This window comes from Panthera leo, chromosome B3, assembly GCF_018350215.1.
Source record: "Panthera leo isolate Ple1 chromosome B3, P.leo_Ple1_pat1.1, whole genome shotgun sequence".
In the NCBI taxonomy this organism is placed as follows: Eukaryota; Metazoa; Chordata; class Mammalia; order Carnivora; family Felidae; genus Panthera; species Panthera leo.
This window is the reverse complement of record NC_056684.1, coordinates 112,565,149-112,587,670: the sequence shown is the minus strand read 5'-3', so window position 1 is coordinate 112,587,670 and position 22,522 is coordinate 112,565,149. Positions and strand designations below refer to the sequence as shown.

At 36.0% G+C, this 22,522-nt stretch overlaps 1 protein-coding gene across 3 annotated transcripts in view; it reads right to left on the bottom strand.

Annotated features, from left to right (window-relative positions):
- Positions 1–1,581: 1,581 nt before the first annotated feature.
- The window catches only part of GPHN (gephyrin), a 611,925-nt gene continuing 590,984 nt past the window's right edge, over positions 1,582–22,522 (bottom strand). For all 3 annotated transcript variants that reach the window (XM_042943539.1, XM_042943540.1, XM_042943541.1), the window contains 4 exons: positions 18,478–18,542; positions 14,829–14,932; positions 3,678–3,774; positions 1,582–2,577 (listed from right to left, as the gene is read on the bottom strand). In XM_042943539.1, coding sequence (XP_042799473.1) covers positions 2,444–2,577; positions 3,678–3,774; positions 14,829–14,932; positions 18,478–18,542 — 400 coding nt within the window. In that variant the 3' untranslated portion in view covers positions 1,582–2,443. The remainder of the gene's footprint in view (positions 2,578–3,677; positions 3,775–14,828; positions 14,933–18,477; positions 18,543–22,522) is intronic.

The following is a 22,522-nucleotide window of genomic DNA, read 5'->3' as shown; positions in this document are numbered from 1 at the left end:
CATATGAAAAGTGCTTAGAAATTTTGCCTGGCACATACTAAGTTCTGTATTCTGTGTTTCACTGAACAAATATTTACTGATATTTACACATGTGTATATATGTCAGGAACTCTTCTAAGGACCTGGGGATAATACCAGTGAACAAAATAAACAAAAATCTTTGCGCTGTGGAACTTCCATTCTATAATAAAAATGATTATTATCAATTGTCCATAATTCTATTTCTGCAATACCTTTCCTCTTGCATCATCATCATCATTAAAATTCTACCCTTCCTTCAAGATCCACCAAAATGCCACCCTGCCCCTTGAAATGTTAACCTTGTATGAGGTTCTCATTTGAACTCCTCCAATTCTTTAAATCTGAATTATAGCATTTATCACATTTATCACATATATTATCAAATATCAACCATATTAAATCTTATAGTTCCTTGTACGGTTTTGTTATTTCCCTTGATGCAGTATAGTGTCAGCTGTTATTCCTTTTATCCTTGTAAATAGTAGCAGGATGTACCTTGTACCCAAGCATATAGTAGATGCTCAATGAATGAATGAATGTAGGCAAAGAATACTTTACATGATCTTTCACTTAACTTCTAGTGATTAATCTTATGTTCTTTAACTGAAAATACAAAAGATTTAAAACAGATCATTTTATTTTCAACTCGGGAAATATCAGATATCAATATCAAATTTTCCTTGTTTACTACTTGGCTTTATTCACCATCATCATTTGGGACCTTATTCACTAGTAGCCCAATTTTTGTTGTTTGCTTTGCTATGTATACCCTACAGGATATTTAATGTCCCTTGTTATCACCAGTTAGAAAGTGCCTTTAAGTTTTTACTACAGGAGCCAAGTGGATAAAGTATATTTTATTTGTATATTTTCCATGTGTAGCACAGAATTTTCCCATTTCTCACTTCCTTCCTAACATGAAAAAATTTCCAGTTACTCATCTGCAATACTGTGGTTCATTAGTTCTTGTTTTTCCTCCATTCCAAATAACTGTAGATGTCTAAAATTTGTTTTTATTGCATCTCTAATAAGAAATTAGTTTCTTTTCCTCAGTATCAAATTTCTTCCCTCCAAATTTGCTTGCTATTCTCTATCCATGACTGGAAAGACCAGACTGACTATAGGTTGTCTTGTACTTTCTAATTTGTATTTTCACAATGCTGTAGATCACAACGCTATATAATAAAATGCAGAATATATTTTTAAAAAAGTTTTTTAATGTTTACTTATTTTTGAGAGAGAGAGAGAGAGAGCATGAACAGGGGAGGGGTGGAGAGAGGGAGACACAGTATCCGAAGCAGGCTCCAGCCTCAAAGCTGTCAGCACAGAGCCTGAGGTGGGGCGCAAACCCACGAACCGTGAGATCATGACCTGAGCTGAAGTCAGATGTTTAACCGACCGAGCCACCCAGGCTCCCCAGAATATATTATACTACATTTCAATCACCTTTACACCACTTACCCTTGCCACATTATCTTAACTATTCCTTTTATCCAAGCAGAATCCCATCAGAATGGCATGACAATCTTCTGTTTTTTAATAACACGCCAACACAATAGATTTTTAAATAATGATCAAGGATTTTTTTTATTCATTAAGTTTCAGTATCATTACAGAAAATGTTATGGTACAGAGTTGTTTAACATTATTTTTTCTTTGCTCTTGATTTCCACATGAATGCTGGTAACACTAATATCTGTACAAGATCAGTCTTTGATTTTATTTTTTGTTCTGTACAATTTTAAATGTATTGGTTAAAAAGGCTGTCAGCACTTAAGGAAGCATTTTTCCCCCAGTTTGTTTATTCAAATAAAAGGTATCCAGTTACCGCCCCAGAGTACTGTGCCACGAGGCTAGCGGGGTGAGGCGCCTCCCGGGCGCTCTGCAGGTGAGGGTGCTCCCTGCAGCAGGGCTGGGCCTCCACCCGGTCACTCTTCTGTTGGCACTGTGCACATAAACACGATACATGATAAAGAACAAGCAAAAGCTCTCTGAAAAGCGGTTATGAAGCATACTAAGAAGGGAAATCCAAGTGTTGCCTACGCTAGTATAAATAAGCAGACAGCCTTGATTAAGAGCATAATTAGTTGTATTTTAAAGATGAGAAAAACACAAGTTCTGCAGGCACCTACTGCTGTCTACTAAAAGCTATCGCTATCAGACCTAGCATTGAACACACAAAGCAATTTGCAAGAAAGAAAAAATTTGCTTTGATATAATCAGAATAGAGTTGTCTGTTAAGATTTATTTTTAGGTGTTTTTTCTTTAAAAGGTATTTAAATTCTTTTGAAATATAGTTCAAGATGTTGACTATACAGATCAACTTTTATCCAGATCAGAAAAACTAGCTGTGCCGTTGCATATTACAGGATACAGTCAATGATATGTGGACATGCATCAAAGCTTTCTCCCTCTGGGACCATCATAGCCGTCCAATGACCATGACATCCACCACCTCGCCCTTGTGGAGTTCCACGTACTGCTCTGTCTTTGGAGGTAGCATCAACAAGCCATTGGCGCTGCGCATGCTCATCAGACGGCTGCTCATCTGATTACCTAGAAAGAAATATCTCATTACAGCAGCATAAGCAGCACACTGTGTACATTTGGAGCCCTTGCGGTTCTTTTCAAAATAAACACCCACGAACAGAAACACAGGTCTTCAAGAGGAAGAGGGAAGATCGGACTTCCCAGTCCCTTTTCCAGGTGGCCTTGCTACTGTATCCTACTACCTTCTCACTAAACTCTAAAAATAAACAGTAGAAATTATTGCCTAAAAAGAATAAAATAGGATTTTATAGCATTATGCAAAACGCCATAGAATTTCTCAGTTCAGGCTAAAAAATGTTATGTGTGTCTGAAAAGAGAGGCTTTTAAAACTTATTTAAAACAAGATAATAATAGCAGTGGCTACCACTTTTTTTTAGTATTTATTAAGTACCAGACAGTGTGGTGGGCATTTTACTTAACTATCTTATTTAATTTGCACAAGACTCAAAAGAGGTTAGGTAATTTGCCTACAGTCCTACTAACTAGTTGGTGGCCAATTTGAACGTAAGTCTGGGGGAGACACTGCCTATGTACTTATTCCCTCTGTTAACTGATGTTTGCACTTGATAGGACCTTTGTTTAGAGGGTAATACAGTTTTCTGGAGACACATCAGAAGTTATATAACTATGACTAGAATACTTGGGGATAAAAGTTTAAAGTCTAGAGGTGGTAACTATAGAATACTTGAGTTATCAATATTGATTTCTCAGTGCTTAAAATTTACCAATATTTAAGGTATAGTAGAGGCTACAGAGAATCACATTATAATTGAACTTTAATCTCACATTTCAGAGTAGCATAGTCATAGTACAACCAAAGTTGTGCTCAGAATTTAGAGGTTGAACAAATAGACAAAAATCTTCCATAATTCTAAATGTGTGTTTATCTAGAAAATATGGCTCCATGGAATAAGTAAAATTTTGTTTTTACTCTTATTTTCTTCTTATGCTATACCATTAGGGAATAATTTAACTCATCTAATCTTTCAAAAAGGAAAATGTACAACAATTACTAAATTAGGTGTACCCAAGGAGGGGGTTATGCATAAATTTTGTGTTTTAATGAGATACATGGATAGACATACCCACAGGTGTGAATGACTAACCTGTGCTCTGTGCCCAAGGCAGTGGTTCTTGGTGATGCCAAGTCAATATACAGCGATGGTATTCTGGGCGAGGATCCAGTTTTACATCACATGAAAGCTATAGAATATAGAGTAAATGAAAACAAACTTGATCACCTGATCATCCCTTAAAACTACAGGGTGGTGGAAATTGTGCAAAGAATAAAGTAGACATGGAAAATATCTTGGTTCTGCTGTTCCCACCTCTACCACCTTATGTTCTTAATACAGAAGTCCAGAAGTTGGGTTGTTCCAGTGAAAAGAGAAGACTAAGAAGTTGGTATTCACAGTGGGGAAAAGGGCAGATGAAAAAGAGAAGGTCTATTTTTGAAGTCTAATTTTATGGGTTGATAGCACAGGTACCTCTGACCTATGAATTGAGAAATCAAAGCAGATATTTTACCACCGAAAATAAAAGAAATAGACCTAAAGAAACAAGCTAAATATCTATTTATATGTATGCCCATCCATCCATCCATCCATCCGTCCATCCATCCACCCGTCTGTCCATCTAATAAATATTTACTGACGCACTCTTCAGCTACCAATTCATAGACCTATCTTTAACATAAAAGGGATACTTTCTTTTACTCCTGAATATTCCCCATGTCCCAATACTGACCATACAATCTCTTTCAGGCAAATAAAAGTAGTCTCTACTAAAAGTTATACCATTTTTGTTTAGCCACATCACTGGTAATAAAAGAATTATGGAATGGCATCTTTCATATCTTTCCATTAAGGATGAAAACCTTTCTAATATAGCAACTTCAGTTTACACATGCAATGTAGAATGACTAATCAACCTTTAACCTAGAGCCATTAAAAAAATCTATTTCATTAAATTCATCCTGAAATCTGATAAATCAAAGTGATAATGTCTTGGTAGTAGGTACCTAAGAGAGTACTCCTTGAACAAGTTTATATAGTGTATAATTATGGACGATAGCCTATCAAAGATTAGTTCAATTTTGGTGAATATAAGACTTGTTCCAGTGTATGAGGATTAACATTTTCCATTAGCACAATAATCATTGAAGTTACTCTACCTTAAAATGGAAGAGAAACCTTTTATTCAACTAGAACAGGTATTGCTTAGATCAAATGATTCAATTACAGCTTGAATATCCTAGAAATTTTTGTATTTTCATTTTCATTTGTTTCCATATATTTTTTAATTTCTTTTCTAATTGGCTGGTGGACCCATTCATTCTTTAGTAGGATGTTCTTTAACCTCCATGCTTTTGGAGGTTTTCCAGACTTTTTCCTGTGGTTGATTTCAAGTTTCATAGCATTGTGATCTGAAAGTGTGCATGGTATGATCTCAATTCTTTTATATTTATTGTGGGCTGTTTTGTGACCCAGTATGTGATCACAGGAAACCATCAAAACCCTAGAGGAGAAAGCAGGAAAAAACCTCTTTGACCTCAGCCACAGCAATTTCTTACTCAACACATCTCCAAAGGCAAGGGAATTAAAAGCAAAAATGAACTATTGGGACCTCATCAAGATAAAAAGCTTCTGCACTGTAAAGGAAATAATCAACAAAACAAAAAGGCAACCAACGGAATGGGAAAAGATATTTGCAAATGACATATCAGATAAAAGGCTAATATCTAAAATCTATAAAGAACTCACCAAACTCCACACCTGAAAAACAAATAATCCAGTGAAGAAATGGGCAGAAGACATGAATAGACACTTTCCCAAAGAAGACATCCAGATGGCCAACAGACACATGAAAAGATGCTCAACGTCACTCCTCATCAGGGAAATACAAATCAAAACCACACTGAGATACCACCTCACGCCGGTCAGAGTGGCTAAAATGAACAAATCAGGAGATTCTAGAAGCTGGCGAGGATGTGGAGAAACAGGGACCCTCCTGCACTGTTGGTGGGAATGCAAACTAGTACAGCCGCTCTGGAAAACAGTGTGGAGGTTCCTCAAAAAATTAAAAATTGATCTACCCTATGACCCAGAAATAGCACTGCTAGGAATTTCCCCAAGGGATACAGGAGTGCTGATGCATAGGGGCACTTGTACCCCGATGCTTATAGCAGCACTTTCAACAATAGCTAAATTATGGAAAGAGTCTAAATGTCCATCAACTGACGAATGGATAAAGAAGATGTGGTTTATATATACAATGGAATACTATTTGGCAATGAGAAAGAATGAAATCATGCCATTTGCAGCAATGTGGATGGAACTGGAGGGTATTATGCTAAGTGAAATAAGTCAGGCAGAGAAAGACAGATACCATATGTTTTCACTCATATGTGGATCCTGAGAAACTTAACAGAAGACCATGGGGGGAGGGGAAGGGGAAAAAAATAAAGTTACAGAGAGGTAGGGAGGCAAACTCTAAGAGACTCTTAAATACTGAGAACAAACTGAGGGTTGATGGGGAGCCAGGGGAGAGGGGAAAGTGGGTGATGGGCATTGAGGAGGGCACCTGTTGGGATGAGCACTGGGTGTTATAAGGAAATCAATTTGACAATAAATTATATTTAATAATAATAAAAAAGAATATCCTAGAAATTTTGATTCAGGTAAATCTATCACCAATCTATTCTGGTTACTCTGTTTTTTAAACATTCTAATTATTCACTCTGACAGTCTCTGCTTTTCCTTTGGAATCCAGAATAAAATTCAATGCTGAAGTGTTTTTCCTTGGCTAAATCATACTAAACTCTTTCAGTTGATATTGCTTATGTTTATACTCTATTTCATATCTACTGACGGGTAACTTGCCATTATTCCTGAATTATTGTGTGCTTAGCTGAGGGCAAAAATGTGTCTCTCTCTTTCAATCTGTGTATGGGGGTTCTCCAGAATTAAACTACAAGACTATTCCCGTGGCTGGGTTATTTGTTAGGTGTCTGAGCAGGTTTTCACCTGGCAAAGGCACTGATTGGCTCATGATAGTACGAGAGAACAAATACTAGAATGGGGTGATATCTGACCTCTGCCTTCTACTCCCAGGTGTACCATTAACTGGCATGCTATGTTAGGAAATTATTTTGCTTTTCTATACTTGTTTGTTTATCTACAAAATGGGGTTGTTTGTTTTAAAGGAAGAAATTTATGTTAATTTAAAGAACAAGAATCAATTGCATCAGATTGAGGTGAATACAATTTTTTTTGTAGCCTTACAAACAGCTGTTCCTTTTGCTGAGATGAAACCGACTAGATTTTTACGGTATTTTATGAAAATGCAGAATACTTTATTAATGAATATATTTAGCTGTACTGATATTATAGTTCTGGCATATTATATCACATAGCTTAAGAAATGACTTATTTACTATGAGTGTCAGTGCTTACATGAATGATGTACCATGAGGAAACACAAAACACATTTTTTTTGGGTGAAAAAGTTGATGCTTCACTTTTTAAAAAAAAAATGTTTATTTATTTATTTTGAAGGAGAGAGAGAGAGAGCATGAATGGGAGAGGTGCAGAGAGAGCAAGATAGAGACAGAGAATCCCAAGCAGACTCTGTGCTGTCAGTGCAGAACACAATGCGGGGCTTGATCCCATGATCCATGAGATCATGATCTGAGCCGAAATCAAGAGTCAGATGCTTAACTGACTGGGCTCCCAAGACACTCCTGATGTTTCACCTTTGAGGACTTCTATTCATTCAAAACTAGAGTGGGCTATGGACTAAGACTATTTCCTCTGTTTCTTTTCAAATATTTTTCTGACATGCAGTAGTCACCCAAGAGATAAAACTGGGGGCACCTGGGTGGCTCAGTAGGTTAAGTGTCCCACTCTTGACTTCAGCTCAGGTCATGATCTCAGTTTGTGGGATCGAGCCCTGTGTTGGGCTCTGCACTGACACCATGGAACCTGCTTGGGAGTCTCTCTCTCCTTCTCTCTCTGCCCCTTCCCTTTGCTTGTGTGCATGCGGTCTCTCTCTCTAAATAAATAAATAAACATTAAAAAAGAGGTAAAACTGTATTATGTGGTATAGTATCATATATGTTCTACATGTAAATGTCTAAGGGAGAAAATTAGAGGAAAAAAAAGGTCAAAAGAATGAGGAAATAAGCCACAAACTGGGAAAAAATATTTGTAAAAGACATCTGATGGATGTCTGCTTTCCAAATTATACAAAAAATTCTTAAAATTCATTAACAAACAACTCGATTAAAAAATGGGCAAAAGGCCTGAACAGATATCTCATCAAAGAAGATATACAGATGGCCAGTAAACATTGAAAGATATTCAACATCATATGTCATTAGGGAAGTGCAAACCAAAACAATGAAATATCATTACACACCTACCAAAGGTCAAAATGCAAAACTCTGGCCACACCAAATCCTGGTGAGAATGTGGAGGAATGGGAACTCTTAATCACTATTGGTGGGAATGCAAAATGGTACAGCAACTTTGGAAGATGGTTTGGCAGTTTCTTACCAAAATTAAACATACTCTTAGCATACAGTTCAGCAATCGTGCTCCTTGCTATTTACCCAAGTAAAGGGAAAATTTATGTCCATACAAAAACCTGCACATAGATGTCTGTATCAGCTTTATCCATAATTGCCAAAATCTGTAAATAATCAAGGTGTCCTTCAGTAGGTGGATTGACAAATAAATGGTGGTACACCAGTCAAGGAGGAAACTTATATGCCTATTACTAAGTGAAAGGAGTTAATCTCAAAAGGCTGCATGATTCTGGAAAAGATAAAACTATGGAGATAGTAAAAAGATCAAGATTATAGCACAGAGGGAGGGATGAATAGGGAGAGCACAGAAACTACTCTGTATGAAAGGACAATGGTAGATACATGAAATTATACATTTGTCAAGACCCAATGAATATACAACACTAAGAGTGAATCCTTGATAACCTTGGGTGATAATGATGTGTCAGTTGGTTCATCAGTTGTAACAAATGTACCACTTTGGTGTAGATGTCAATAGCAGGAGAGGTTGTACATGTGTGAGGACAGTGGGTATATGGGAATTCTATGTACTCTCCATTTAATTTTGCGGTGAACCTAAATGAACTTAAACCTAAAAAAAAAATTATTAATAAAGAAAAGGTGAGAATATTTTGTTCTTCCTCTTTGTCCTGTCCATCTTATAGAGAAGTGACCTAAAAAATTTCTCAGGGTAAATAATTATTTGCAAATCCAGTGCAATAACGTTATTTCCAGAGCTGTCAACAAGGTATTAAAATGGCACAAAGAAGCTAAGTAGTCAACCCTTCTTAGGGACACCAAGAAAGGCTTCACAGGGATGTGATTTCTGAGTCTTATGACTAAGAAGTCTTGAAAACTGAGAAAGGAGATGGTGGTGGTTAGGGAAGAACCTTCTAGGAAGGGGAATAATCACAGGCATAGGCAGGGGATCTCATGTCCATTTTGGAAGCAGTAAATAGCCTACTATGGTGAGAGTTCAGGATGAGAAACAGATGAAGCTGGAGAGGGAAAAAGGCCGTGGGGTGAAGGGTCTCCTACGTTCACATGAGCAGTTTGGATTTAACCCTGGGATCATGTGAAGCATGGAAGCATTTTAGTTGGAGATGCTTACATGATTAGAGTTAGAACAGGGGTTTAAGAGGAAGCAAGATTAGAAGAAAGGAAACCATTAAATATGTCAAGGATTATAATCTAGTAAATGTTGGAGCCATCATTCAAAGCCAGGCTTATTTGGTTACAAAAGTCAAAGGATATGGATGGTGGAAGCAGCTTTAGGAGAATGGTGAAGATTTGGAAGGCTGCTGTAAGGAATGGAATAAGCTGATCCATAGGATATAAAAGGATCATGAAGGGAATCTGGGCCCCTGCTGAGGTTTGTAAATTAGAAGTGCTAATGTGACAGCTGTAGACTCTTCTCTAGTTGTGGCCTAGGAATAAAAGTGAAAGATAAAGAAGGAAGGGTTGATCCAAGTTTGTGGATTTTTAGAGTGGGCTATCATGGAAGGAAGAGGAAAAAAAAAAGTTGATGTGGTACACCACAGGACTTAGGTTGGATGAGGAAAGTGACAAAGCCAGTGTGGCTTAAGGACTTAAGGGTAGGGGTGAAAGGAGTGTTTATACCCTTTTTACAAAGACTGATAGTAACTTGCCCTTGTTCCTAAATTGTACACCAGAGTTGGTGATTTTGAGATGAAGTACTTTAGGGTATTGGAAAAGGATGTATACGTGACTTGCTGAAGTAGAAATAAAGATATTTAGAATTGTAGAAATAAAGCAATTGATGGTAAGAGGTGAGCTAGAGAGGTAGACTATGAGCCACTTGCCAAAGACCTGAATGAGGAAAAAGTGAAAGCTCCAGAAGGTTCAAGGGAATAGGTTGGGATGCAGGACTGTACAGATTGGAGAAAAGAATTTGTGAGAAAACAGATGACCAAAGGGGATTCTACTTGGGCGGGGGCCTAAGATAACATGCTCAAAGCCCTGGTTGATGCTGGGGGCCTGGACTTTGCTCCAATCTGGTCAAAGCTTCCAAAGAGTGGTTCAGGCAGCTTTACGTTAACTTTTTTGGTAAGTGCTATAAAAGTTATGAGGTGCTGATTTCATTAGTCTACCACAGAGATCCTTGAGTTTATTTACCCTGTAAATCATTTATCTAAAATTTATCATGTAACTTTAAAATGCTTGCACATGCTGCTATGGATCAGTTTCAAATTAACTTTTCCAAAATTTCTATAAATTATATTTTCATTTATATATTTTTCATTTCCTAATACGTTAAAACTGATTTACATCTCTTATAAATCATGGAAAGTCCTATAATTTTCCATATCCATTTTTAATCTATAGGACATAATATTATGATATAACAGGCATCCAATAACATTTTTAATGATCAATGACTGATCTTGTCACAATAAGTAATCATATTTCTCTCTACAGCTGCAAACACCTTAGTAATTTTCCAACAAAATAAACATTTTGTTAAAATGCTTTGTATTTTACTGTTTATGACATCAGCCAGAAAGCATTCATGAAGTTCTCATAGCAGGAAGACAATAATGCTCAAGAGAAGAGATAAGATGGGAAAATTGGAATAACCCAGTAGAGTTCAACATGTCCATACTCTCCCAGCACATGCTGGCCTAATCCCATGGGAGATGAAAATATTTTCCCTTTCCCTTCTCTTAATCATTGCCTGAGATGGGCTGTTAATACTAATAGGAGTTGTGTAAGGTATATTTCTAGAGAAACGAGTTGAGAACAAGGGGCAGTAGAGGGCACTTTGATGGGATATTAAGGGAATGTGTTAAGGAAACACAAAAGGATATCTGTTTGTAGAAGCATTAGGTTAATAATTCAGTGAATTAAGGTTACGTTTTTAATTGCCTACTGAAAGCCAGAAGTATTTCAACTTCAACCATAACTGACCCAGGTTATAGTGCAAGTGTTCTAAATTGATGTCAGAATGCACTGATACAAAAGGATGACATTTTTTCTGTTGACCTTTCAAAATAATGCAGCATTGCCCTAACCGCAGGACAGCTATCTCAGAACCAGCACTACGAGTTACCGACACCAGCATTTAATAACTACCTCGCTTTCTGAAAGCAGTAAGGATTGGGAGAGGCTGTGATTTTGGTGGCCATTTTGGAGAACAGTAGTAAGTGGTGTCTGTAAGCTGCATATTGGATGGTCAGAAAACACAGACAAGAGGCTTTACCATGTTTCAAGGAAGTGAATAAAGTTATGTTCTAAAAGTGACAGTTATGTCAGGAAAGGTGTGGGGGTGATTTTAGGAGTTAAAACCAAAAGAAGTAAACAGCCAAGGACACTGATGACCCATCTGACAGTCCCAGTGACACTGCTCTGTGGGAGAAGGGAGTTTGACTGATTCTTAGACTAATTCTCAATTCCATGAGTTGACAGGAGTGAGCAGCAGTGTGAACAATGTACCATGCATCAGTGTGATTGTAGAGCTCTAGCTCATCACTGTTGTCAGAAAGGATAGCTGCCACAATGTCAGTTTTAGAGAAGAGATAATGAATGTTAAGATGAGAAATAAATGAAAGGATTCATAAGAACTTTGCAAAGTCAAAGAGAAATCCTCTTTTTCTCTCTTATAACAATGCAGATTTTTCTTATTTTCTAAATTTAGCAAATATGAAAATGGTGAGCAAATTCATATTATTGGTTTAGATGTCTAAGCTTTATGACTCTGACCTTCTGATTTGATCAGAATACTTTTTGTTTACTGATGGCTGTTTTTCTTCTTTTTCCATTAAATTTAAAATAAGACCACCACCATGATTATTGGAAAATCCCCCGATAATCTGTTTTCAGAATATATAGTTGACCTTTTACTAAAATTTTAGGAAAAGGAGGATATCTCTTCATATGCTGGCCTACAAAATCTCAATATTTAAAAGGTCAATGTTAAGAATATTTGAAGTTTAGGGACACCTGGGTGGCTCATTTGGTTTAAGCATCTAACTTTGGCTCAGGTCATGATCTCTCAGTCTGTGAGTTCAAGCCCCATGTCAGGCTCTGTGCTGATAGCTTGGAGCCTGGAGCCTGCTTCGGATTCTGTGTCTCCCTCTCTGCCCCTCCTCTGCTTGCACTCTGTCTCTCTCTCTCATTCTCAAAAATAAAAAATAAACATTAAAAAAATTAAAAAGAAAGAATACCTGAAGCTTAGGTTTCCTTAATGTTTTATCCAATATATTCTCACAATAATATTTTATAAATATTCCTTCTTCCTCCTCTATGCCTTGTGTTCTTCCTGTCAACTAATCATAACATTCTGTCATATTGGAATTTATTTCAAAGCTCTCAAAAAATAACAGTTTAAGTATTGGAAAAATGGATATATATATGCAGAAGATTAAGTTTGGACTCCTTTTTTACACAATACACAAACATTAACTCAAAATGGATAAAGGACTTATATTTAAAACCCAAAACAGTAAAAATACAAGAAAACATACAGGAAAAGCTCTTTGATATTGGTCTTGGCAATGATTTCTTGTATTCGACACCAAAAGCGCAAGCCACAAAATAAAAAATAGACAATTATCCATAATTGTCAAAATAAAAAATACATATCCAGTATTTTATGTATAAAAAATACATATCCAGTATATATCAAACTAAAAAGCTTCTGCACAGCAAAGGAAACAACACTATGGAAAGGCAACTTATGAAAAGGGAGAAAATGTTTCAAACCATCTATATAATAAAGGGTTAATATTCAAAATATATGAGTCTCTTACCAGTCAATAGCAAAAAGACAAATAACCTGATTTAAAAATGGGCAAAGGACTTGAATAGACAGTTCTCTAAAGAAGATACGTAAATGCATATCAAAACCACAATGACATACCATCTCACAACTGTTAGGATAGCTATTAAAACAACAACAACAACAACAACACAAAAGATAAGTATTGGCGACAATGTGGAGAAACTGGAATCTGGATATAATGTTGGTAGGAATGTAGAATGGTTCAGCCACTGTGGAAGACAGTGTGAGGTCCCCCCCCCCCCCAAGTTGAAAATAGAACATATGATTGAGCAGTTCTACTTCTGGGTATATATCCTAAAGAACTGAAATCAGGATTTCAGAGACATCTGCACTCTCATGTTTACTGTAACATTATTCGTAATAGCCAAGATATGTAAACAACTCAAATGTTTATTGATAGATGAATGGAGAAGGAGAATGTGCTATATTAATACAATGAAATATTATTTAGTTTTAAAAAAGAAAGATATTCCTACCATTTGTGGCAATATGATAAACCTAGAGTACATTATGCTAAGTGAAATAAACCAGTCACAGAAGGATAAATACTGAGTGATTCCACTTATTTGAGGTATTATAGTCAGTCACAGGGGCACCTGCATGGCTCAGTCAGTTAAGCATCTGACTCTTGATTTCACGGTTAGTGGGATGGAGCCCCACATTGGGCTCTGCGCTGACAGTGTGGAGCCTGGTCGGGATTCTCTCCCTCTTTCTGCTGCTCTTCCACTCATGTGCTCTCTCTCTCTCTCTCTCTCAAAATAAATAAATAAATAAATAAATAAATAAATAAATAAATAAATAAATAAATAAACTTAAAAAAAAGCTCTTTATAAAAAAAAATAGTCATAGAAGCAGAGAATAGAATGGTGATTGTCAGAGGCTGAGGGGAGTGGGCCATGGGGAATTGATTTTCAATGGGTATAAATTTTCTCTTATACAAAGTGAGTAAGTTCTAGAGATCTGTTGTACTACACAGTACCTATAGTTGACAACATGGTGTTCTTCACTTTAAAATATGTTAAGAGGATAGTTCTCATGTTAAATGTTCATACCACAAATCAAACAAATAAAACCACAAAAGAACACAGAAAGTTTATGGAGGTGATAAATATGTTAGTACCTTGACTGTGGTGATGATATGGGCATATGCGTATGTTGTCTCGTCAAAATATGTATGTTATATATATGTAATTTTTTGTATGTCAATTGTATCTCAATCAAGGTTTTAAAAAAAGCAATGGTTTGATACTGTAGGTCACATTGCCAAGAGAATTAATTATTAGTTATATAGAAATTGTGTTACATAATTAGTTGAGTAGTAGTAAATCAAACTGAAGTTAGTGTTGGTGGAGAAGGGGACTCTAATTTCTAAGTGGCCTTTTAACCAAGTATAATTTCTCAGCCTTAGTTGTCCTTTTCCTAAAAATGTGGTCAACGTTTTATTTTAACTCACTAGTCTCCTTCTAGTCCTTTGACTGTCTTTTTCCAAATTGTTTAAAATTTATCAGAGAGGTTGCGGAAAAAGTGAGCAGATAAATAGTTGGCTGTGTGACTTTACACAGCTGAAAGGGAATTCTTGTCCCTCCTTCCATATAGGTTTATTTTAGGGTAGTGCCAGTCTCATTCTATTTGCCATTTTATCATTACATATCCACTTCCATATGGATTCTGCCAGAAAAAATTATTTACTTTAGAAGTTGTGGAATAATGTGGGCTGGGAATAAATGGGACCCTTTCCCCTCCATTTCTGTCATGATGGGGAGAATATAACTACGTTTTCCCTCACAACGACTACAAAATTCTGGATGTTTATTTTGGGCAGTTGGAAAATCATATCCTTAATTGTTATTAGGCTTCAGTTTTGGTTCCTTGTCATTTAGAAAACATTACCCTGGCTTTGATGATGGTTGGCCGAGGATCCAAGATGCCCTGCATCTTTCTCAGTGCAGGCACAACAAAGAGGTTGCAGGTGACCACAGCTGACACAGGATTCCCTGAAAGTCAACCAAGCAGTTATTTATAGTACACGTATAAAAATTTGCCAAAAAATTACGATTGTCTATACCTTCAGGCATCATAAAGAGTGAAGTGACTAACCACTAACTCCTAATCTTCTAAATCACCTTAAATCCTGAAGGATGCCAGAATAGAGCTACAGTCAACCAAATACCACAGAAGGTATAAACATTTGTCTACCAGTGAAATACAGAAACTTCTGATTCCCAGAAACTGTTTAACACAGTTTTTATTTCCAATTTCCTGGGAACTATACATTGAAAGTCATTACTAATCTTTGTAACTTTTAAAGCAGATTGTACCTGCTATTTTTAAAATATTTTAAAATTGCCACAGTAATACATGCTCCGTACAAAAACATTTAGAAAATACGTTAAGCACAAAGAAATGTATCCATAACCCCCCTCTACCCAGAAATCTCTTTAAATTAAAAAAATAAAACTAAACAATTTAAGCTGCGAAGGACTTGAAGAGGAATACTGTTATAGGCTGAATTGTGTCCCTTGCAAATTCATATGTTGAAGTCTTAACACCCAATATGACTGTATTTATAGATAATAGGGCCTTTAAAGAGGTAATCAAAGTTAAATGAGGTCATAAGGATGAGGTCCTAATCCAACAAGACTGGTGTCCGTATAAAAAGAGGGAGAAACACCAGGAACACATGTACACAGAAAAAAAGGCATGTGAGGACACAGTGAGAAGTTGGCCATCTGCAAGCCAGGAAGAAAGACTCAACAGAAACCAGCCTTGCTGGCATCTTGATCTTAGACTTCCAGTCTCCAGAACTGTGAGAAAATAAATTTCTGTTGTTTAAGCCATTTGGTCTGTGATAGTCTGTTATGGCAGTCTGGGCAGACTAATAGAAATACCAAGTTCTTTTAAAACTATAAACAAAACTTGAAGAATTCAGTTGTACCTCTCCAAGAAGAAATCTGGGTGGGTCATGCCCTTCGAAGGAAAGAAAGGTGGGCAATGAAAAAAATGACTGTGCTGAGAATCACAGATTTCGTTTCTTGTGTGGTACTGTTAACTAAATAAACTGAGCGGCCCGAGTGAGTTCCAAACCTTTCTGAATCTAATTTTACTCTTCCCAAAATGAAAGGTTTGGACTACATGCCTCTCAGTATCCCTCCTGGGTCTAAAATTCCAATTTTACTAATACATTAATCCAGTGGTATCGAGCATGTATATGTATGCGGAGGGCTTGGGATCGACTATTAGATTTTTTGTTTCCCTTGGCCTGGCTTGTGCTGCTAATTGCATCATCAAAGTAAAAGGCAATGGTTTAGCCTATTATTAGCTAAAACCATACCTTTAATTTTCTTCTACCCACAAAAGTAGTTAAGAATAGATTTTTTTAAGCTGTAAAAAGTAATGAGTAATAGTAATAATTTCAATAGAAAAATGAGTTGTCTTGCCCAACAGCACAGCAGACTCTTAATGAGAATTAATTGCTTTTCACCTGTCTCAAAATACACAGATGAACATGTTTCTGGGAAAGCAAAAAAAAAGAAAAAAGCAAAAAGCTATTGTTCAGCAACGATGACGGCATTCTTGTAATGCTGCTGCTTTATAAAATTACTCTAATTGAAAATGGATCGCAAACAATTGCAAATAGTGGTTATTTTGTGTGTAGGGGGAAGGGATTACCAATAACATTTCTTAACGCTTACCTGTATTTTCTAATGTTTTTATAGTGAACATATGTTATTACAGTAATTTTAAAAAGTTAAAAAAAATGGCAAGTAGATACATCAATCTTTTAAACTGCTTTAAAAGTTATCAAGATTAGGAGCTCCTGGTGGCTCAGTTGGTTAAATGTTCAACTTTGGTTCAGGTCAATATCTCACAGTTTGTGAGTTTGAGCCACACTGGGCACTGTGCTGACAGCTTGTAGCCTGGAGCCTGTTTCAGATTCTGTGTCTCCCTCTCTCTCTACTCCTCCTTCTCTCCTGCTCATGCTGTCTCTCTCTCTCTTCAAAACAAACAAACAAACAAACAAACAAACAAAGTTATCAAGATTAGTAACAGTTTTAAATGTGCAGCCTTCAGAAAAGCAGAAATACAATCATGAATTTTAAAATCCTTTTAAAAGGAACCACTTTACTGATTCCACAATCTGAACATCTGGGTTGTTGCTGCCCTCTTTTGGTTCACTGAGGCTGGGCAGAGAAAATTTCAAATGAAAGTAGCAATTTGAAAATAGGTTATTTAATTATAACTTCTTTGGCAGATGAACAATAGTTCATAAGTAAAGGCAAAGTAGGCTCCCAGTATAATTCTTTGCCTATAGGGCAAGTCCTGTCTTCTGTAGACAAAGTAACAGTCTTTTCTAGGCAAAATGAAGCTAGGAAGAGAATCACATTTTTCCAGAGGATCTGAGCATACATACCTTAAAGGCCCTAAGGAGTTTTTACTACAGATACATTTGAGGACTACTTTACTTACCAGTCTTCTCTCTTAACATTTCCTGTAGGATATAAACCTAATCTTTTATGCTTATAGATAGGAGCTTTAGAAATGCTTTCAAAATTCAAAACTCCAAAAAATGCTTTTCAAAATTTTCTGCCTGTCTTCCTTTCCTTATACTCTATTTTGAGATTTATTTACTATCAAAAGCAGATAAGTATCCCAAAGTCACCAGATTTGTGCATCTGAAAGGAATAAGCAGGTTATTTTCTGAAGGAATCTGTCCGAAAACATAGAGAATAGGACGCTGCTACAGATCAGAGGATAATTTTAAAAGCTGGAAAAAATAACAAGTAGATACACAAAACCTCTAAACTGCTTTAGAATTTATCAAGATTGGTAATGACTTTAAAAGCATGGCTTTAACTGCAAGCCAAAAATCAATAAAAAACTGACTCTGAAAGTCTTTATAAACGGAACCACTTCGCTTTTTCTACTGTCTGAACATGTGAGTTTCTGTTCACACGGGAGCGAGGATGGGGACAGTGATATGGTCAGACTGATGATGCCTGGGGTTTGGCTGAGAAACCCCTCATTCCATGTTGCCTGCCCCATCCCAGTCCAAACCTGGCAAGAACAAAAGCCAGTTTTGTATTTTTTTTTTTGGTTTGTTTGTTTACCATTTACTTTCATGGGTGATTCAAGGCCCTTTGGACTTATAAACACAATACTTCTAGCTATGGGAGGTGATTAGACTGCTAACTTAGACCAATTTTTTATAAGGAAAAGCAGGTACCCCAGATAGATCTAGTGACAGTTAACACTTGGCTACCATTTTAGGGTTTGGGATATAATTTGCAAGATACTATCTAATTTGACTTTTACACCAATCAGACAAAGTAGGCTTTAGCCCATTGTATAGATGAAGAAACAGCTTTAAAAAGTTTAAGTGATTTGCCCAAGGTCATACAGTAAGTAAAGCTGGGTCTTAAGCCCAGGTCTTTCAGACTCCAAATGGAGTGCTCTGATAAGGAACTGGTCACCTGGGTTTCAAAATGATTTTGATCATTTTTATAGGAAAAGCAGAAGAAACTGTTTCAATTATTCTTACCTGGTAGTGCAAAGATTATTTTTCTTACACCATCAATATCCAAAGTTGCAAATGTTGTTGGCAGGCTAGAGAATGAAAGAGATCATTTGTTAGGGACTGCTAAGTAATGTGACAAGTAAATTAAGTACTCCAGTTTTCTTGCTATGTGGATTTCCATATAGAGTATTTATCATATAAAAATACTTTTCTGTTGACTCTTCTTTAAACCTTTATACCACGAATTGTTTCAAAAGCATTTACATTAATTTATTTTTAGCATCTTTATTTTCAAGTAACCAAACTTCCTGGTTTTCTGTAGCTTTTTTTTTTTTTTTCCCATGTCCTGCTAGTGCCAGAGAAGTGTATCTCAAATCCTGGAGTTTCTCTACCCTTCTAGTTGATAACGTCCATACTATTTTGCTGGAGATCTACAACAATCATTCTTATTACTGCAAGACTAGCTGGTGATAGTCTATCAGATAACTGCCTGTTGTTCAAGATGAGTACTCCTCAACCATTTAAAACTATACTCAGCAATAAACACAACACTGGCTTTTTATGAAGGGATTTTTTTGAAATGTCAAAATAAATAAAATACCATGACTAGAACAAAACTAAAGCAGTATTAATTTAAAAATATTTATAAATTATACTTCCTCAAGATTCTGACATGAATCCTGATCATGGGGGTGTGGGAGAGGGCTGAGTGTAAGTGGCATAGAGTGGACAGGCAGTCAAGAATAGTGATATTTTTTTCTATTGATTATGCTTTATGTTTATGCTTTAAACTTTTAGCTAAGATTTCCTTATATTAATGAAACTTGAGTAATGTAGAATCATTAGGGAATGTTAAAATTTCCATATAGTTGAAAAATTATCTCTTTCAGTACCTAAATCATTTTTATTATTTTTGCAACTTTGTCTTTCAAAAATGGATCACTCATTATTAGCTTTTGCAATAATATGATGAACATTAACATTTTTTTGATGATTCACAACTATCATTATTAACTTATTCTACTCTGCTATCCTACAGTGATGTAGGGTCACAAGGGTATATTGTGCATTGTTTTCACCTATAAACCATAACTTCATCCCACACACTGAGGTTCTTGTCTCTTTTCCCTTAGTTTTTTTCTGTGGCTCCCCTTCATGCTAGGCTCCGTCATCTTGTCCCTTAAAGCTGGCTTTAGGTTTAGGAACCAGAGAGGATTAGTAATAATTATATTGTCAGAATGATAATAATAATAGTAATGTTATTATTTTGAAAGAAACATCTATGCATTACATCCATTATTTCATTTAACTTTCACAACAATCCCATGAAGTAACAGGTATCATCCCATTTTATAGATGAGGAAACTAAGACTCAGAGATTAAGAAATTTGGCTCAAATCACTTAGCTACTAAATGGGAAAACAAAGATTTGAGCCAAGATTCTTTTAATTTTATGGCTCATAATTGGACAAGGCTCTCAGAGGGTCTGCTGTGAAGTGTTAGTATGTGTACTATGTAACATCTATTTTTGGCTACTCTGAGGCCCTTTTTGCTTATTTCCTGATTCTTGGCTGTATTTTAGAAAAACTAGATTACATTATCATACCAATTTATGAATAGGTTATTTGGCAATGACTGTTACTATGTGATGAAAATAATTTCCAAGATACACTCCTGACAACAGCTATGTTCACTGTAGACGACCCATAGAATTGTGACTGGTAGTCCTGATTGGTAATACTTCAAATGTCTTTTTGAATATCTCTGTGTCTAAAATGAAAGAGGTTAATTACATTCTTAATGTACTGTATGTGGGAAGAACAAAGCTAAATTGTTCTTGAGCTTTTTATACTTCTTGTTCTACTATTAAGGAGCAATTACTTTTAAATTCTTATCTTTAGACAAGTATAAATTCTGGCCAAGTAAAAGGAAGCCCACTTAAACTTCTAAACTATTTTATTATAGCAAACTAACACACATAATAAGAGTGAGGAGGGAATGCATAATACTTTCCTTCTATTATATTTAAAGCCAATTTAAATTATCTTTTACATCTTGCAGACAGGTACTGTGATTTCTCTAAAGGTACTCATTTAAAAAACATTCCATTACAACAAAACATTTTATCATGCACTGCTATCATGAGTGTCCTATTACAAGACTGTGAAGCTTTTGTTTAAGTTCTGGTAAGCCATTTCCTTCTAACTCAGCACCTATTGTTCAGTTCTCCTCTTGAGATCAGAATGTAACAGCATTTATACAATGACTGAGGTCGCAGAGTGTTATGACTTTAAGGGAGGAGAATAAACATTAGGAACTGATGAGAGCGTTAAGTTGAAGTGGTAAAAAAATAAACTGAAAATAAAATAGTACCAAAATTATACATTACAGGTGCTGAGATTGACTTAAATAATAGATATTACAAATAATTCTCCTCTAGAGGTGAGGGCAACTAATATCAGCTTCTTTCTCACTACATAAAGAACAGTCAATTCAATTTTTGAGGTTACTAAGAAGCACACTGACATGCTTTTGGGATGTCCTCTGTATTCTAATCAAATTAGTACTGCCTACAGGAATGGGAAAAAATGCCTGTGCACTCACAACATAATAATATTTACTTAAGACAAAATATTCTTAATGAGAATGATTCAAATTCAATAGTCTCAATAATAAAAGGACTCTGTTAGCAGTAGCCATATTGGGGCAACTACAGATATATAATGCCAGGAATTTTACATTCTATCAAATTGTGGAGAAGACTTTAGGGTTAATCTTAACTTCATACTTAAATGGTAAAATCATGGTGATAAAGCCTAATCCTAGACCTGATGAGAGGTACCCAATAAATCGGGGAGTTGAGGAGGGATGCCTTTATACTTAAAAAAGGCTTCTGAAATTTATGATGTTCCCATAGCTCACTCCTAACAACTGATGTCTCACCTCTACTCTCTCTTAGGGTTCACATGAATACCCATCAGTGTATAATTCTGAAACGAAAGCATAATTACTGTTGTCCCTGACAGCATGGAGGTGTGCTAGAATTTGAATGCTCACCTCTACACTGAAGCCTTTGAATGGGGAAGGAAAAGTTTATAGAGTAACAGGTCTGAACAGGCAAACTATTGCTTAAAGACATGGCCACACATTTTCATCAACACCATTGTTTGGCATTCTTTGAGGATTTATAACTGATTACAGAACCTCCATCAGCCCTTCCTTAGGGAGTTATTAGCTTTAGGAGATGTGCCAGATCTTGGTATGTGGTTATTTTTCTTTTTCCCAGGAGGTGGTAAGAAGCAGTATGAAAGAGTACTTATGAAGTATTTTTGCAAAGGGAAGAAAAATTGAATCTGAATCTAATCAAGCTTTTAGATCTAACTTCTAGTCCATACAATATACTGGAAAGAGCAGAACAAGTTCACCACCACCACAACGGAGCCATTAGCCAAATCCATTTGTTAGGACAAATGATTCAGTTTCTTCAGCAAGTCAGTGGCATGAAAAAAGGAGGGTAGAGGTAAATGTTCTTATTCAATATAGATTTAATAACCAAATACAGCTTGTGGAACTGATGAATTCTAATTCAAATAAAGCATGTAAGAAGGCATTCTCTCTTTTTTTTAATTTATTTGTTTTATTTTGAGAGACAGAGAGAGAATACGAGCTGGGGACAGGGGCAGAGAAAGGGAGAATGGGAGAAAGGGAGAGAAAGAGAGAGAGAGAGAGAGAGCGCGAATCTTAAGCAGGCTCTACACTCAGCACAGAGCCCGATATGGGGCTTAATCCCACAACCCTGGGATCATAACCTGAGCCAAAATCAGGAGTTGGATGTTCAACCAACTGAGCCATCAAGGCTCCCCAAAGACATTCTTTTTCTTAACATTTGGGAGAATTTTGAATATGATCAGGGTATTAGATGATATTAAGATACTCTTATTTATTTTGTTAGGTAAGAATACCACTGTGATTACACAAGAGAATGCTACTGTTATCGTTATTATTATTTGAGATGTATACCAAAATGACATTGTAGAATTGGCTTTAAAGCAATAAAAAAACAAAAAAA